We start from the raw sequence: 20,259 nt of genomic DNA, 5'->3' as shown, positions 1-20,259 counted from the left end.
ATATATATATATATATGTAATATACTGTATATATTGTTTTTGTACTGGTTTGTGTGCTGTACTAAGGTGCATTTTGGTACACGCTCATCTACAAGCCCTGTGATCCATGCAGTTCAAACCGAGCTGCAAGTTTAAAAAAATAGAAAAAAATATAAAATACAAAAATAATAATATATATAAATATATATATATATAAAAAGAGCAATGGATAAGGTGTTTGTAAGCAACCAATGGTGTCCCATTAGATTAGGGAGAGCAGCTGTATTAAAATAAATTTACATTTTATTCATACACAAGACACACCAGTAAAAAATGGAATATCAAAACCACAGATAAATAGTTACTAAAATATCTCTGGAGATGGACGAAAATACAAAGAAAAAATCATCTAAAAATTCATAAAAAATAGTACTAATAAGAGGACCATAAATGCATAATACTACAAATATCGGTAAAAACAAGATATAAAGCATACAATCGCTTAACTTGAGAGGATGGGTTAAAACTGGTAGCACCCAACGCGATTCATCCTGTCTGGACTTCATCAAGGGGTAGTATGTGAGTGGGACAGCTCAGATATATATACACCTGTACTAATGAGGAAGTGATTGTTACCTCACTTCCTGACAATTAGAGGTTCAAAAATATAAGTGATTAATTATAATACAAAATATAATATTAGTGGTTCCTCCTCAAAGCTAATCTAGTGCTGGGGATGACCACTATATTTAAAGCACATTTGGGGTGTTAAAACTCGTATTAGAGCACCTAAAGACTGGATAACAGAATAAACACCTACCATCCACAAAGAAATCAGAATATACGGACCACTAACAGATTCTCCGCTTTGCAAAGATTGAACTCCAACAACGATGGTGATTTTTTTATCACCAGGCCCAAACAACCGATTCCGAGACAAGACAAGAAACCTCCCCAAGGAAAGAGTCACAAACACAACTCCTCTAAAAAGGAGATTCACAGAAGAAGAGGATGTCGTGGGGGCAGAAGGAACAAGCCAATACAACAACAAAAAGAGGCATCTACAATAGAACATGTGGCACCAAAAGGAATTTTTAACTTATCAAGTCACACACTATCAGAACATGAAACCTCATTACTGAATAAAGGACTTTCATATGCACCCACTAAGTGAATGAATAAATTTGATGTATTCATTGATTTGAACAAATTCATAAGAAAATTAACCCTTAAAAGACACTATCTCAAGAAAGAAGACGCCATCATCCAGAATTACGAACAATCAAAGTCGGGTCTGAAACCCACTTCAAAATTCTACCCCCTGGAATCCAAGGGCCATAATGTGGGAATCTTTTATGACCTCGTCAAAAAAGATCTAAGCGACATTGAAATAGAACCAATCAAGGATTGAAACATCATAAATAGAGAAGCAAGAGCCATTAAGGAACTCCAGGATAATAAAAACATTGTTATAAAATCTGCTGACAAAGGGGGGGGGGGGGGTTATAATGGATCGGGAGGCCTATGTGAAAGAGGCAGAAAGACTGTTGGGGGACGAAACCTCTTATACCCCACTCTCATCAGATCCGAAGGAAATTTACGTGGAAGAACTCAGAACCATCCTCTTCAAAGGTTTTAGGAGTGAGATTCTCACCAAAGATGAATACCAGTACTTGCTTAATTCCAACCCCACCACCGCCATTTTTTACTTTCTACCTAAGGTGCACTAATCCATGACGAATCCCCCCGGAAGACCAATCGTCGCTGGGATTGATTCCCTAACGTCCCATTTGTCAGAATATGTTGACGTATTTCTAAGAAAACATGTGGTAAACCTACCAGCATATTTTAAAGACACCACATCAGTTCTTAACCTGATGGAATCCTTTGAATGGAAAGAAACATACAGATGGATTACCATTGATGTGCAGTCACTTTACACCTGCATAGAACATGATAAGGGAATTGAGGCTTGCAATTAATTTCTCCGTAAAGATGCCCTAATTACAGAAGGACACTTAATTTTTATATGCAAATTGATGAATTTCATTTTAAAACGTAATTATTTTATGTTTTTAGATGATTTTTTCCTTCAAATCTGTGGAACCGCCATGGGCGTGATTTTTGCACCGAGTTTCGCTAACCCTTTTATGGGACAGTGGGAAAATAATTATGTTTTTAAGGATCATCCATTTCAGCACAACATCGTTTTTATAGACATTACATAGACGATATTTTAATTGTATGGGATGGCGATAATTCAAGTTTTAAGGAGTTTTTTATGTACATATCAAACAATGATATGAATCTCAGCTTTACTGCCAATGATAGTGCAGAGGAAATTGAATTCCTGGACCTGGTATTGACACATTCGGGGAAAGAAGTGGTCACTAAGAATTATATCAAGAAGGTTGACATGAACAGCTATGTCCACTACAAGAGCAATCACTGTCATCAATGGAAAAATAACTTCCCGTTCTCACAGTTCAACAGAATAGCCCAGAACTGTAAGAACAGCAAGGACCGGGACCAACAGCTACAGGTCTACACTGAAAGATTTAAGGCGAAAGGGTGACACAGTGAGATTCATCACCACCTATAGTAGACATGAGAATCTTATAAAAAGAACTTTAAAAAAACTTTGGAACATACTCCTAATGGACCCCATTTTAAAGGAATACCTTCCAAAAGAACCATCAGTGGTATTCAGGAAATCACAGAATCTAAAGGATCTTGTGGCACCAAGTATGCTGAGAAATTCAGAAGTATCCTTGAATATGCCAAAGTGTGTTGGTTGCTACAAGTGTGGCCGCTGTAATGTGTGTCGGTATGTACATCCCAGCAGGAAAACCTTTAAGAACAATAAGAACTCCAAAGACTATAAGATTAAACAGTTTATCAACTGTAATACTATCTCAGTCATCTATATGCTGGAATGATCATGCGGAATTAAATACATCGGGAAAACCAAGAGACCGTTGAAGCTCCGGATCCAGGAGCATGTGAGAAACATTAAAAACAAAGTCCTGACGCACGCAGTATCCAAGCACTTCCATCTGTGCCACAATTCAGACCCTGATGAACTTATGTTTAAAGGCATTGAACTGGTTTGACTTGGAGAGAGAGGTGGTGATCTTTCCAATCTTCTATCCAGAAGGGAGATGTACTGGATATTCGAATTGAACAACCTTCATCCAGATGGCTTCAACGAGGGCTATGAAATAGCCCCGTTTCTATGACGTAAGCCTTATATAACATTGCCTAGTGCTCACCAGAGTGACCTTCTTTATTTCCTACTTCTCACTTCGCTCTATTCCTCCCACTGACCTCTGTTCCATACCATTACTACAGCCATACCACACTGGAGATGCCCAACTCCGCCTGATCTTGGAAGCCAAGCAGTGTCAGGCCCAGTCAGTACATAGATGGGAGACCATCACGGAAGACTGGGTGCTGTATTTTGAAAGAGGAATATGAGGTTGTTTACATTTCTAATCTGAACCTCTCTCTTCAAACTGCATGTCTGCTATGGGAGCTCTGGTACACATCTTAAGATGGATTAAATTGATAATATAACCATCAGTGTGTGGTCGTATGCATATGTGTGTGTGTATATATATATATATATATATATATGTACACATATATATGTGGTTGTGGTCATATGTGCGTAAAGGACTATTTTACTACCTTCACGCCTCTGAATTTCGGAAATCCTAATACAATATTCCTTCTTTCAAATATAATACTTAATACGTATCCATTGCCCTCCCTCTCCGATATAGTTAAAAATATTCTGGTATTTGTATATTTGGTCTTACAGACAAATATATATATATATATATATATATATATAAATATATATATACTTTTATATTAACTAACAGCACTCTGCTGGTATTTTAATATTTTATATATTTAGAGGTTATGGACCTAATATAATAAGTTGTGGGCCTTTTTAAATTCTAAACTATTTCCCCCTTTTTTATATTTTTATAATGCTCATTATGCCCCCGGAATATGAGCACCTTTTAGGTGTTTCAAAAAGGAACTATCCTATCAAAGATGGCCGCCGGGACTTTATATTCCTTAGAAAGATGTCTGCTGACATGATTTACTTCAAGAATATGGCCGCCGCATGTACACTACGGAAGAAGTAACACACAGCGTTCCAATGATCCTGCTACACAAGGCGGACGCATGCGCAGCGGCTGATGGACGTTCGAGGTCCGCCATCCAGAGCTGGTGCGTGCGCCTCAGAGACTGTCCGACGCCGGAAGCGGGGTGGATATGACGTTACCCGCGATCCGGACAGGAAGTCCGTAGGAAATGAACTTTTGGTGCTCTAATACGAGTTTTAACACCCAAAATGTGCTTTAAATATAGCGGTCATCCCCAGCATTAGATTAGCTTTGAGGAGGAACCACTAATATTATATTTTGTATTATAATTAATCACTTATATTTTTGAACCTCTAATTGACAGGAAGTGAGGTAACAATCACTTCCTCATTAGTACAGGTGTATATATATCTGAGCTGTCCCACTCACATACTACCCCTTGATGAAGTCCAGATAGGACGAAACGCGTTGGGTGCTACCAGTTTTAACCCATCCTCTCAAGTTAAGCGATTGTATGCTTTATATCTTGTTTTTACCGATATTTGTAGTATTATGCATTTTATGGTCCTCTTATTAGTACTATTTTTAATGAATTTTTAGATGATTTTTTCTTTGTATTTTCGTCCATCTCCAGAGATATTTTAGTAACTATTGATCTGTGGTTTTGATATTCCATTTTTTACTGGTGTGTCTTGTGTATGAATAAATTGTAAATCTATTTTAATACAGCTGTTCTCCCTAATCTATTGGGACACCATTGGTCGCTTACAAACACCTTATCCATTGCTCTTTTTACATAATCTATAAAGCACTTTACCAATGCTTTTTTCTTAAGGTGCAGCAGACGCCCTATTACCTCTTAGGGAGTGTCCTCACAGGGAGATTTTTTTGAACACCCATATATTTATTTATTAATGTTATGTTCCTTGGTCTAACTACTAGTGTTGATCGGCAATCGCGTATTGGCGCTGTCCGCTCTCTCTCTCTCTCTCTATATATATATATATATATACATATATATGTAATATACTGTATCTATTGTTTTTGTACTGGTTTGTGTGCTGTACTCAAGTGTATTTTGTTCACATGCATCAATAAGCCCTGTGATCTACACAGTTTGAACTGAGCTACAAGTTTAAAAATAGAAAAATATAATATATATTATATATCTATTGTTTTTGTACTGGTTGGTGTGCTTTACTCAAGTGCATTTTGGTACACACACATCTACAAGCCCTGTGATCCATGCAGTTCAAACCGAGCTGCAAGTTTAAAAAAATAAAGAAAGATATATATATATATGTAATAAACTGTATCTTTTGTTTTTGTACTGGTTTGTGGGCTGTACTCAAGTGCATTTTGGTACATGCACATCTACAAGCCCTGTGATCCATGCAGTTCAAACCGAGCTGCAAGTTTAAAAAAAAATTAAATACAAAAAAATAGAAAAAAATAATATATATATATATATATATATATATATGTAATAAACTGTATATATTGTTAATGTACTGGTTTGTGTGCTGTACTCAAGTGCATTTTGTTCACATGCATCAATAAGCCCTGTGATCTGCGCAGTTTAAACTGAGCTGCAAGTTTAAAAAATATAAAAATAAAAATATATATCTATTGTTTTTGTACTGGTTGGTTGGTGTGCTTTACTGAAGTGCGCTTTGTTCACGTGCATTTATAAGCCCTGTGATCAACGCAGTGACCTGCGACTTGACAGCTTAATAACTATAAGTTTAGAGAAGAGCAGCCAAATACTAGTGCAGCAGCTGCTGCTGCCAGTCATGATGATGATGCTAGTCCAGAACTACATACAGGTACACAGAGATAGGGGAAGTCAGTTAGCATGAAGTACCTAATTATGTTTCTGCTACAGCAAGTAATGGCACATATTGGAACCTGCTCCTCAAAAATGGACACTAATTAACTCTTAAAAGAGCTGCAAACATTAGTTAACCCTCTTTTATTTTCAGGTTTTGCATATGCACATACACCCACTTTCAAGCGTTTTATTTTATATATTTATAATAGCTTTTACAGATTATTGATTGTATATTCTTGGCCTTTTTATATATTATATCAGGGTGCTTTGTAAGATGTTCAGCTAAGACCGGATCAAGTTTGAGTATGTGCCACTTTTTCTTTATCACTTTTTCTATTTCTTTGTTTTTATTGTTATATTGAGTGACAAAGGGGTAGGTTATTCTTTCTTTAGCTTTTGTTTTATCTTTACAGATCAAAAGATCTTCCCTATTTTTTTCCCTTGCTCTTTTTCTGGATCTTTCAATAAGTCCTTCTGGATACCCACGATAATTAAATCTATCTACATAAATTTGAGATTGGTTGTCAAACATTTCTAGGCTAGTACAGTTACGACGCAGTCTCACAAATTGTGAGAATGGTATATTCTCTTTCCACAGGGGTAAATGGCAACTTATGAATTCTAGATAACTGGTCCTATCTACACTTTTAAAATGAGTGTAGGTCTCCACTTGTTGTCTATCCTTGAAGTTTTCTGTACTTACCACTAAGTGTAACATCTCCATTTTCATGTCATTTATCTTGTGGATAAATTGCAGATTAAATTCATTAGTATTGAGTTGTTCCATACATTTTTCAAATCTTTCTGTATCTCTACTCCAGACTATCAATATATTGTCCATATATCTTTTAAAAATCACTATATGTTCCCTAAGAGGGCGCACAAGTGTTTCTTTCTCCCATTGGCCCATATATAGATTGGTGAGTCTTGGCGCACACATACTGCCCATCGCTGTCCCGCATATTTGCAGGTACCATTCATCAAGGAAACTAAAATAGTTATACTTTAGTACAAATTCAAAACATTTGCCCAGAAACTCAACCAAATTGTTGCTTATAACTAGATCCTCCCTTAGTATGTTCTTAATCACTTTAATACCCGTATCATGGGGGGTAGATGTATATAGTGATTGGAAATCTATTGAGCACCATTTATAGGCCTCAGACCATTCTGGTTCTTGTAATAGTTTTAATACATATTTTTTGATAAACATATCAACATACTCTGAAACTCTTTAGGTAAGAGAACCTATGATAGGACATCCTGGGGGGGGGGGGGGGGGATAGATTTTTATGGATCTTGAGAATATGATCTCCTGAGCTCCGGTCACCCAAACCGAACCCATGTAACCTGTACTGCAATGTTTCCGAACCCATAGTGTATCTGCATCCAACCTACACTGTTTCCAACACCCAGTGTGTGTCTCTCACTGTAACCTGCACTGTATCCAGCCTGCTCTGTAACCTGTACTGTATCCAACCCACACTGTGTGTCCCGCACTGTAACCAGCTCAATATATACCTGTGTGTCCCAATGTATTCCGAACTGTACCACACACTGTATAAAGCAGGTGCGGAACACTGTTTTTATGGTTGGAGAAATTTTGGAGCTGCTGAACAAAAAGGCCGATTGATTGGGGCTTTACATGGGCACAAAGTGGCAGTTATCAGTGGCCCAGGGCCTGAGGAGGGAGGTACAGACTGGGCACTGAGAATAGGCATATGCTGGGAGCATGTCCACATGTGTAGGGGGCATCCACATCTTCTGTTGCTATTTTACACATGGTTTAGGTTTTTTGTTCTTTGCTGTTTGTTAACTACTACTTCTTTTGAGCAATGATATTTCATACACCATTCTTTGTAAATTTCTGTATTATTTTCTATTGAAAGTGCTTGCGAGTTGGTTCCATTAGTTATTGCTAATACATTACTAATTTGAAAAATATCTTTAAACAGAAATAACTGCCGTGTGTTTGTGCCGCTGCTCTGTTGCTTAGTTTAGCCAGTCAACATTTGGCCTATTTTATGAACGATATTGTGAGCTGTGTGGTGGTCAAAATTGGAGTAGAAATGGCTGGAAATTAATGTTATTGAGGTTAATAATACTGTAGGAACAAAAACAGGCCCAACTTATGTGATTTTAGCTGTTTTTATTATTTTTGAAAAAAATACAGATCCAAAACCAAAACATATAAGGGCGATTTTGGAAAAACCAATACATGAAGTTAATACAGCTCCAAATCCAAAATACAGGGGTCTGTGCACATCTCTATTTACCACATGGTTTTAAAACATTTACTCCACCGGGCCATCACTATCTCCTCTTCCACGGTCCTATCGATAATACACACCATGCCGTCCACTATCCTCGTAAGTCATGCCATGTCAGACTATTCCAATCTCCAATTCAGTGCTTGCGTCTCAAGGTTTATCAACTGCACCAGGATATCTCTTGGACTTAGGCACTGTAGTGGTGATTGGCGTGGTCCGACATGCCACGACCTCCGAGGGCAGCAAGTTGCATCATGCGTGATTCCCAATACGACCCTGGAAGCAGAGTTTTATATAAACCATGTTGTACAGTAACCATCCTATATTGTTTTTGCCTTGGAATTCATTTAATAAAACTTTGGGCACCATGGGAGCACCCCTTGTCTGCTTTTTACATACAGATTGATCGGGTGGGGCAGATTGAGCCATCAGGAAAGTGGGATAGGTCCCGCTCAGCCGATCCCATGCCACCCTCAGCCAAGCTAGTTCATACTGTCTGGGTTGATTCATTTTCCTGCCGAGCCGACTGCTGCTCTATCATCTTCTCCAGCTAGTGGGTGCCATTAGCTGGGAGATGTTAAGCTTTGCATGTGGTTGGCACTATCCCTGAGGGAGCTCCAGTGGGGACATGTGGGCGGGAAGCCAAGCTGACCTGGGAGAATGACCAGCTCCGCAGGGTACCGCCACATGCCAGAAACAGATGCCAGACAACACACCAAGAGCACCATAGGTTAAGGAAGCAGCAACTCTCCCAGTGACTTCTGGAACTGGAGCCACAGGATAGCCAAGTCGGAGAGCCCCTGAAAACTTGTTGCCATGGCAGTACAAAATGGAGTAGCATTTGTATAGGACAGAAGGGTCCATCAGATTAGGTTAATTTTTTTCTTTACCTTCATTTGTTATTACCAATACATAAATAACATACATTTACACTATTAGACTACTAAAGCCTGATTTTTGAAACAAAATTCTATTATTTTATGTTTAATGGACAGTTACTCATAATGTATAATCATAGTAGTAAATGATACAAATATAAACATTTCTTAACTGCAATGGATGCAATTCAAACCCTATTTGAACTAGAGATGAGCAGTTTGGATTACCTCTAATCCGAATGCCCCCAAACTTCTGGTTTCCGTGTCTATTCGATCCCTGTCTCGGATTTTCCTGCCAGGTTTGGATTCCAAATCAATACAGAATGCCATCCTCCTGGTGTCAGATTCCCATGGGTTTTGGATTATTTATAAGGGCGCTGTGGCTGGGACTCGGCACCATTTCACACTGTTCTCAGCACGCTGCTGTGTGCTGCACAGTGCTCTACTATCACTGCAGCTGCTGCAACCAGTGATCATTATACTAGTTATCTAAAGCCAGTGCACAAGGGCATAGTGGGTTTAAGTCAGGGCATCTGAAATAAAAAAAATCAGTATTTTACAGGGGTAAAGACAAAATCAAATCACCTCTATTAAGTGAAGGTTTAGTGCAGATAAACCTAAATTGGCAATATGACAAAACTAAAACCAGAAGACAAATTAGAACCAAAATAAAAACAAGCAAATATAGGCCCTCATTCCGAGTTGATCGCTCGCTGCCGATTTTCGCAGCGCAGCAATCAGGTAAAAAAATAGCAAAACTGTGCATGCGTACGGGCCGCAGGGCGCACGTGCGACGTACTTTCACACAAAACTGTGCAGTTTTACACAAGGTCTAGTGACTCTTTTTCGTCGCTCTGTTGATCGGTGAGTGATTGACAGGAAGTGGGTGTTTCTGGGTGGTAACTGACCATTTTCCAGGAGTGTGCTAAAAAACGCAGGCGTGCCAGGGGAAACGGGGGAGTGGCTGGCCGAACGCAGGACGTGTTTGTGACGTCAAAGCAGGAACTAAACAGACTGAAGTGATCGCAAGGAAGGAGTAAGTTTCGAGCTGCTCAGAAAATGCACAATCTTTTTTTGTAGCAATTCTGCGATCCTTTCGTTCGCACTTCTGCTAAGCTAAGATACACTCCCAGAGGGCGGCGGCCTAGCGTTCGCACTGCTGCTAAAAGCAGCTAGCGAGCGACCAACTCGGAATGAGGACCCTAGTCATGCACACATCTCTTATGTAAGTGTGCAAACAGGAAGTTGCCACCTACATGCGGGATGCCAAAACACAATGGGGCCAGTTTGGAATCATACATAAATCAGCTGCATGTTGTATGCTCAGAATAAATGTGGTTATTTAGCTGAATTCAGAGTTTTCTTCATCTGTACGGCCACACAGCCTCTACCCATTTAATTGTGAATCTAGCTACCGCCTTCAATATCAGTGTGCATTTTCACCAGCCGTATCCTTGTCGCAAGAGATCAGAGTAATATCAGATGAATTTCTGCATTCACCCAATCTCTCCCTAAATATATAAAAATGGATAAACTGCCAAATGTTGGGAGGTACATAGAAATTCAATTGTAATACTTGTGATTTATAGCTGTCTGTGTGTCCAGCTATGCAGCTGATAATTATCAAGCTATCATGGTGATGGACTCTTTTTACTGGAGGCCTGGAGTTGTAGAACCATCTGTCCCATTGTTCATCTGGGCCTGCCTGGAACACTTAACATATTTGCAAACATCAAACTGCCGTCAAGTTACCCCCACTCAGCCCCAAGTGGAGACGAGGCTAAGATGTGTACAACTCTGCATCAACAATGTGTAAAATCATTAATGTTTAATTCATATTCACAGTGAAAAAGACTTGGAACCTAACTACCACAATATTATATTGCAGCTTATAGGGACCACCAGTGAATGTAGATCACGTAAATTCGGATGCTGGAATGGGATTATCTCACCTGGAGCATTGCTTGTCCCTGGTCTTCTTGATGTCCCTGATATGGGGTGAGTATGGTCTAATGTAAATCTTGCAAAAATGAATGGTAAATACCAGGAATATTCAGCACTGTCACATTGCCTATTTATGTCACCAAGTGCAGCTTTGTTATATGTTGTCTATGTTGGTGGGGACTCCATACCTACAAGTTCTGCCTTTAAGCCCTACATTTACATGTTCTGCTGCCTCTATATACCCAGCCTTCCATCATTTCTATATTTCAATGGTTGAAGCACCTATGGAGCCATGTATTTAACAATAAATGAAATAGAAATAAAAAAACACATTTTGATTCACCTGTTAGTAGGAAAATGTGACATATTTAATGTACAAAATAGAATAGACATGAATTATTGATAAATAAAGAGAGCAGAATGCCGTCCGACCCTCTGCTGTACTAAATCCAGGGCTATGTGACATTTTCACAAATTCCAGCATTTTGCTTCTAGGGCAGTCTTTTTCAACCAGTGTGCCGTGGCACACTAGTGTGCCGCGACCAGTTGCAAGGTGTGCCGCGGAGCCAGAGCAGCTTCCTGCACCTTCAGAATGAACTGTTGGACCGGGCTCTTCTTAGAGGATCAGTCATGCTCCAGCCATGACCTATGCCTCTGTGATGCGGCGGCATGATATCCTAGGTCACGGCCACCGCATCTCATCACTCAGTCAGCCCACCCGTCTGCATATACAACTTCCAGTTCCCGCCTGCATCCACAGCTTTCCTTGCCCACCCACATCCACACCTGCCCAACCGCCCGCTGCTCAGTATTTGCAGCACTCCACTATGAATAACCCCCGCTACTGATGGATAGGGAGGAGGACAGCTGATCTGTAGCGGCTAATATTTGTTATGTTATTTCTCTTGTGGGGAGCAATAGTATTTATGGGAGGAACAATGTGAATAATTAATGTGGGAAGCAATAGGATTTATGTGGGGAGCAATGTCATTGTATTTTCTGTGTAGCCCAATGTATGTATGGATTTTTTTATTTTTTTTGCTGTGAGGGCCAATGTGTGTTTTTGTTTTGTTTTTCCTGTGGGTGAACTGATGGTGTGCCTTGGCAATTTTAAAATATTGTTCGGTGTGCCGCGAGTAAAAAAAGGTTGAAAATCACTGTTCTAGGGTAATGGAGAGGAGAAGAACCAAACAGCCCTGTGCTTATGCAACATATAGAGGCAGATTCAATTAGCCGTGGGGTATTTAACAGTGTTGGATATCCGATCTTTAAGCTCCAGAGGATGCAGTTAACCACTTTCCTGCTGTGGTCAGGCTGGGCTTTTCCTGACATGAGCCATCATTCCGAGTTGATCGCTTGCTAGGGATTTTCGCAGCGCAGCGATTATGGCAGAATGGGGCTAATCTGTGCATGCGTATGCACCGCAATGCGCACGCGCTTCGTATGGGTACAACGAACCACGTGGTTTTGCACAGGTTCTAGCGATGCTTTCAGTTGCACTGCTGAACGCACGGAGATTGACAGGAAGTGGGAGTCTCTGGGTGTCAACTGACCGTTTTCTGGGAGTGTTTGGAAAAACGCAGGCGTGGCCGGGCGTTTGCAGGGCGGATATCTGATGTCATTACCCCGTCACTCGTCACAGTAATCATCGCACAGAATAAGTAACTACAGGGCTGGTCTAATTCTGCACAAAATGTGTTTGCAGGCGCTTTGCTTCACAGGCGTTCGCACTTCTGCTATGCTAAAATACACTCCCACCGTGGGTGGCGACTATTCGTTTGCACGGCTGCTAAAACTAGCTAGCGAGCGATCAACTCGGAATGATCTGATGTGACCATTTAAGAAATGCTCACTGGGTGGCTGCTGGAAGATGGTCTTCAGCAGCTGCCTATATCAGAAGGACCTCCCAGTCCCACTCACATCCTCCTCTCTGACTGGCTCCACACTCTTCCTTGTCAATGATCCATCCCCCCCTCCCCCCAACATACTGTAGTAAAGATTTTTTATTTAAAAAAAAAAAAAAATTCCCAAAATTGTACTGTTTTTAAATTATCACAATATTTAAATAATAGCTATGTTAAGTTGATATTATTTTTTATTTCTCTAACGTCCTAGTGGATAATGGGAATGTACTTAGGGCCTAATTCATACCTGATCGGTAGCAAGCAATTTTTGCACTGCTGTGATCAGATAGTCACCGCCTACATGGGGAGTATATTTTAGCTGTGCAAGTGTGCGAACGTATGTGTAGCAGAGCTGTACAAACAGATCTTGTGCAGTCTATGGCAGCCCAGGACTTACTCAGCTGCTGCGATCACTTCAGCCTGTCTGGGACCGAAATTGACGACAGGAACCCTCCCTGCAAACGCTTAGACACACCTGCGTTTTTCCAACCACTACCTGAAAACGGTCAGTTGCTACCCACAAACGCCCTCTTCCTGTCAATCTCCTTGCATTCGCCTGTGCAAATGGATTCTTTGCACAAACCCATCGGTGAGCAGCGATCCGCTTTGTACCCGTGCGATGCGCCTGCGCACTGCGGTGCAGTTTAGACCTGATCACAGGCTATGAGAAAATGCAGCCTCGTGATCAGGTCTGAATTTCACCCAAAGTACCATCGATACAGATCAGGTCCACTGGAGCATAGCACTTTAAGAAATCAGTTACTGTGTGCTGGCTCCTCCCCTCTAAGCCCCTCCTGCAGACTCAGTTTAGAAAAATGTGCCCAAGGAGCTGGTTGTATTCTCTGGAGCTCCAGAGAGTTTTCTTCAGAATTTATGTTAGTTTGTTATTTTCAGGCAGCGCTGGTTGGCAAACAGTCTCTCTGCGTCATGGGACTTAGGGGGGGGGGACCGAACCAACTTAATAGAGAGTTAATGGTTCGTATCCCCACTGACAGACACTGAGCTCCTGAGGCGCTGTTTCTCATGCCCCAGGGTGTGAGCCCACGCCAGCAGCATGCCGTCACCCCTAACAGATGACAAATAGATGCGGTGCCGTGAGTACTACACCGGGGTCCCGGTTAGCGGGTCCCCAGTGACAATGGCGGCATTAGTGCGCGTCAGTCAGGGGCCTCGAGCTGTGGTGCCCACCAGGGATCCACACTGGCACACAGTAAAAGGGGTATTCTAATCTCTTTTTTACACCATATTTGACATAAAATGCCAGTATAATCTTATAGGGACCGCGCGCCATTGAAGGGGCGGGGCTCCAAGAGAGCGGGACCAGAAGCTGAAAGGCACCATTTCCTGCTGCTGCTGCTGCGGACTACAGGCTGCACACTGAGATTACTCCTCCAGAGAGGCCACTGAACCACCAATTATACTGGTACCAGGGGGTCTTATAGAAAGGGGATCAGTACGAGATCCTGGTGGTCGGGATCCCGATGCTCAGGAGACTGATGCTGGGATTCTGACAGCCGGGATCCCAACGGCGAGCGCAGCACGTCGCCTCACGCACTCACTGCGCTCGCCGCGCTTTGTGTCCTGTGGAAACCTTGGGCCGTCACAGGGTTCTATTCCCCTCCGGGTGGTGGCGTGGTCCACCACCCAAGAGGGGTAAGTAGCCGGCGGTCAGGATTCCTTCCGCCGGTATTTCAAGAGGTGTCAGGATTTCGGTGTCGGTATCCTGACTGCCGGGATCCTGACAGGTGGTCAATTTACTGCCTCCCATAGAACGGGGGGAGCGCATATATAGCGGTTACACCGCTGTTCTATTAGCAAACTTATAAATATACCCAGCAGAGCGCTGCTCTGGACTGATGTATTGTGTGCTGTTCCCAATCCTCTCTGTGTCACTCCATTCAGGGCTGTCTAGGCCTACTGTGCTATTCACTAACATGTGTCACTGCACTGTGTTATATCTCTGTGTTTTCTGCTGTAAGCATGTCTGGGAAAAAATATGTGTCCCTCTTGCAACAAGTTTACACCCTCTTCACAAGGGTCCCTACTATGGCCCTCATGCACATGCTAAGCCGCCGCCTACTGGGAGTGAATCTTAGCATAGTAGATTTGCGAACGAAAGATTAGCAGATTTGCGAATAGACACTTCTTAGCAGTTTCTGAGTAGCTCGAGACTTACTCCTACACTGCGATCAGTTCAGTCAGTTTCGTTCCTGGTTTGACGTCACTAACACACCCAGCGTTCGCCCAGACACTCCCCCGTTTCTTCAGACACTCCCGCGTTTTTCCCAGAAACGGCAGCGTTTTTTCGCACACACTCATAAAACGGCCAGTTTCCGCCCAGAAACACCCACTTCCTGTCAATCACATTACGATCACCAGAACGAAGAAAAAACCTCGTAATGCAGTGAGTAAAATACCTAACTTAATAGCAAATTTACTTGGCGCAGTCGCACTGCGGACATTGCGCATGCGCATTAGTGACTAATCGCTCCGTTGCGAAAAAAAATAACGAGCGATCAACTCTGAATGACGACCACCTATTTACCCAGTGTTCTCTATCTTCACAAGGTAGTGGCTTGCAGGAACCTGAGTGGTTAGAATCATTCAAAACAATGATTACTAATATTCATTCAGAGTTAGCTGCTGCAAAGCAGGAAAGGCAGACCCTGAAACAGTCTGTAGAGGATTTCTTGGTTAAGACTGCTGACCACAGACAGGCTACTCAGCCCCCTCTGGTGGTCTCTCATAACACTCCCACAGGTGCTCCAGTCTGACTCTGATACTGAATAGATGAGGGAAAACTGGAGGTGGAAGATGACAATACACTGTCCCTGGGGGTTGAGGCCCTGATTTATGCAATTAGAGAAATCCTCAACTTACAGAATTTTTTAATGTGAAACCAAAATCCTCTGTCACCTTCCCTATCTCAAAAGAATTAAACTCCTTTACAAAAGAGGCGTGGGTGAATCCTGACAAGAAATTTATTATTCCTAAGCAGTTACTAAACTCCTTTCCCTTTCCTGCTGAGGATAGAAGGTTTGGGAAAATCCACCGTCCGTGGATACTTCAGTGTCCAGGTTGTCACATAAAATCATACTGCCTGTACCTGGGGCTATCTCCCTCAAAGACCCAGCTGACTGCAAAATTGAGACTACACTGAAATCACTATATACTGCAGAGGGTGTAGCCCAACGCCCCACTATTGCTTGTGGCTGGATATATAGGGCCATTGTTAAATGGTCCAATAATATAATAAATGGGTTTGATCCCTACCTCAGGATGAGATAATTACACTGCTGCAGCATATTCAAGATGCTGCAAACTTTATGAGTGAGGCAGTTAAGGAATTATGTCTCATTAATGGCCATACCATGGCTATGGCGGTCTCGGCTCGCAGAGCCCTGTGGCTGGGACAATGGTCAGCAGATACTGTTTCCAAAAGGGGTGTTGAGAACGTTCTTCTTACAGGAGATGCCTTGCTTGGAGAAGAGCTAAACAAGTGGATATCTCAGGTGATGGCAGGTAAGTATACATACCTGCCATCTGCTGCACCTTCTGCTAGATGTCCCTGCCCTGTGCCCTCTCTGCAGTCCTTTTGTGTGACAAAATTGAGAGGCAGAGCCAGAGGTGCGTCCAATTCTGCTAAAGGAACTCAAGGTAAGTCCCATAAACCAGCAGCTGCTGGAACTCTGGGCCAGGCCTCCAGATCCTCATCCACAAAGCCCTCCGTGTGACGGTTGGAAACAGCAGCAAGGTGACTTCCAGGTAGGTGCTCACCTTCAGCACTTCACCAATGTGTGAGCAAAGTCCTGCCGGGATCCTTGGGTGAGGGAAATTGAATCCCAAGGATACCGGCTGGAATTTAAGGAACTACCTTGTCTCAGATTCTTCAAGTTGGCCTTACCAGCTTCACCTGTAGCAAGAGTTACCTTGCAAAATGCAATTCAAAAACTGTTTTCCACAGGAGTTATTATTCCATTACCTCCTCCGCTGCAAACAAAGGGATTTTACTCAAGTCTCTTTGTGGTTCCGAAGCCGGATGGCTCGGCACGGCCGATCTTAAATCTCAAATCCCTGAACCCGTATCTTTGTGTGTTCAAATTCAAGATGGAATCCCTAATGGCAGTGATCTCTGGTCTGGAGGAAGGGGAGTTTCTGATATCTTTGGATATCAAGGATGCATACCTTCATATCCCGATATGGCCACACCATCATGCGTACCTTCGGTTCGCTGTATTGGATCAACACTTCCAGTTCCAGGCCTTACCTTTTGGCCTCTCCACTGCTCCGAGGGTATTCACAAAAGTCATGGCGGAGAAGATGCTACAATTGCGCAAGATGGGAGTCAACAAAGTCCAATAGTTGGTTGATCTCCTGATAAAGGCGGTGTCCAGGGAACAGCTGCAACACTGCATCAACTTGAAAACTCACCTGCTTACGGACCAGGGATAGATCCTAAATTTCCAGAAGTCTCACCTGGAACCGTCTCAGAGAATTCAGTTCATGGGAATGATCCTGGACATGGTATCTCAGAAGATATTCCTTTCCGATGGACAAGGCCTTGACTATCCAGGCTATGATCCGCTCGGTGCTCAGATTCCACAGAATAAAGATTGATCTTTGCATTCGATTGCTGGGCAAGATGGTAGCCTCCTACGGGGCAATACAGTATGACAGGTTTCATGCGGGTCCGTTCCAGCTGGATCTGCTAGTTAAGTGGTAAGGTTCTCACCTACACATGCACCAGAGTATAACCCTCTCACCAAGAGCATGGATCTCCCTGTTATGGTTGCTACAACTCTCTCACCTTGTGGAGGGTCGGTCTTTCGGCACCCAGTCCAGGACTCTTCTGACAACAGATGCCAGTCTCAGGAGTTGGGGTGCTGTGACCCAGGGGGACCAGTTCCAGGGGAAGTGGTCGAGTCAGGAATCTGGGATTCCCATAAATGTCCAGGAACTCAGGGCAATTTACATTGCTCTTCTGCGATCCTCCTCTCTCCTTCAGTATCAGGCCATCCAGGTTCAGTCAGACCAACAGGGAGGAATGAAAACGCAAGTGCCATCTAAGTCATATTCATTCCAGGAGTGGACAACTGGGAAGCAGACTTTCTCAGCAGGCACGACCTCCATCTGGCGGAATGGGGCCTTCACCCTCAGGTGTTCCAACAACTGGTTCACTGGTGGGGCTGTCCACAGATAGACTTGATGGCTTCTCATCTGAACAAGAAGCTCCATCGTTACTGTTCCAGAATGAGGGATCTGCAGGCTGCAGCAGTGGACGCTCTGATGGCACCGTGGAACTACCAGTTTGTATACCCTTCAATCTTTCTCATCCCAAGAGTTCTAAAAAGGCTCAAAAGGGAAAGAGTTCAGGCAATACTAATTGCCCCGGCTTGGCCTCAACGGGCCTGGTACGCGGACCTCCTAACCATGTCTCCAGAGGAACGCTGGCCTCTGCTGCTACTCAAGGACCTTCTTCAACAAGGACCGTTCGTCTATCCAGACTTACTGTGGTTACGTTTGATGGCTTGGAAGTTGAGAGGGAGATCTTAACTAGAAAAGATCTCCCATCCAAAGTTATTTCCACTAAAACTAAGAAATCACATGTACATAAGTATTCACAGCCTTTGCTCAATACTTTGTTGATGCACCTTTGGCAGTAATTACAGCCTCAACTCTTTTTGAATATGAAGCCACAAGCTTGGCACACCTATCTTTGGACAGTTTCACCCATTCCTCTTAGCAGCACCTCTCAAGCTCCATCAGGTTGGATGGAAAGCGTTGGTGCACAGCCATTTTCAGATCTCTCCAGAGATGTTCAATCGGATTCGAGTCTGGGCTGGCTGGGCCACTCAAGGACATTCACGGCGTTGTCCTGAAGCCGCTCCTTTGATATCTTGGCTGTGTGTGTACAGTCATTATCCTACTGAAAGATGAGCCATCACCCTAGTCTGAGGAAAAGAGAGCTCTGGAGCAGGTTTTCTTGCAGGATGTCTCTATACATTGCTGTATTCATCTTTCCATTTATCCTGACTAGTCTATCAGTTTCTGCCACTGAAAAAACATCCTCACAGCATGATGCTGCCACCAACATGCTTCACTGTAGTAATGGTATTGGCCTGGTGATGAGCAGAGCCTGGTATCCTTCAAACATGATGCCTGGCATTCACGCCAAAGAGTTCAATCTTTGTCTCATCAGACCAGAGAATTTTGTTTCTCATGGTCTGAGAGTCCTTAAGGTGCAGTTTCGCAAACTCCAGGCGGGCTGCCATGTGCTTTTTCCTAATGAGTGGCTTCTGTCTGGCCACTCTACCATACAGGCCTGATTGGTGGATTGCTGCAAAGATTTTTGTCCTTCTGGGAGGTTCTCTTCTCTCCACAGAGGCATGCTGTAGCTCTGACAGAGAGACCAACGGGTTCTTGGTCACCTCCCTGACTAGGGCCCTTCTCCCCAGATTACTCAGTATAGACGGCCCGGCCATCTCTAGAAAGAGTCCTGGTGTTTCTGAACTTATTCCATTTATGGATGATGGAGGCCACTGTGCTCATTGGGACATTCAAAGCAGCAGATATTTTTCTGTACCCTTCCCCAGATTTGTGCATCAAGACAATCCTGTCTCGGAGGTCTACAGATAATTCCTTTGAAACAAAAAATATAGGTGTATTAAACACCTAAACCTCCCGGCGCAATGATTTATAAATCAATATCACTTGTGTTCTAGGTTCACTATCAGCATAGACCAGGTTTTGCAAGGGCCTGAGCAGCACTAAACAAATAGAGAAAAATAATGTCAGTGCGCTTCAGTGACTGGGAACACAATGATTGTTAAATGGATGTCTGTTTTCACTCAGATAAACCAGGAGACTTGTTTATAATAAAAAAAAGTATTTTACTAGTACAAAATATCACACTTAATAATGTAACAGTATTAAAAATGTAACCATATAAATCAATTCTGTCACCTAACATTCAATATGTTGCAATATATATTGTTGCTAATAAAATTGAATCCAGCCGTTAGATACAAATTGTGATGACCTCTTATTATATAAAGAGAATATTCAAAGAGCTCTTCTGATTGCCGCTAGTGCCATAAATGAAATTCTAATTGTTGAAGCAGAAATATGTAACACCCAGTGCAGAGTTTGTTCTCCCTTGTGTTTTTACCCGATCATACGGCATTATATTTACCCCCTTTGTGGAATTGTTCTCCGATAAAGCACTATAGCACAAGTGCAAGCATGTAATCCCCGAGGATCCAAAAGAGTCCAACTGGTGGGCAGCGTATAAGCACACAGTGGGAGACAGCAGAGAGAGTGTACCTGGCGGTC

The 20,259-nt window shown here is 42.6% G+C and overlaps 1 protein-coding gene across 1 annotated transcript in view; it reads left to right on the top strand.

The window, feature by feature from the left end:
* Window positions 1-20,259, top strand: part of LOC134965924 (sialic acid-binding Ig-like lectin 8) — a 155,259-nt gene that overhangs the window by 14,070 nt on the left and 120,930 nt on the right. The window contains exon 2 of the mRNA XM_063942328.1: window positions 10,968-11,077. Within this exon, the coding sequence (XP_063798398.1) occupies window positions 11,017-11,077 (61 nt within the window). The 5' untranslated portion in view covers window positions 10,968-11,016. The remainder of the gene's footprint in view (window positions 1-10,967; window positions 11,078-20,259) is intronic.

This window comes from Pseudophryne corroboree, chromosome 10 (genome assembly GCF_028390025.1).
Source record: "Pseudophryne corroboree isolate aPseCor3 chromosome 10, aPseCor3.hap2, whole genome shotgun sequence".
NCBI classification, from domain to species: Eukaryota; Metazoa; Chordata; class Amphibia; order Anura; family Myobatrachidae; genus Pseudophryne; species Pseudophryne corroboree.
Note: the sequence above shows the minus strand (reverse complement) of the source record. Positions and strands in the feature narration are given on the sequence as shown.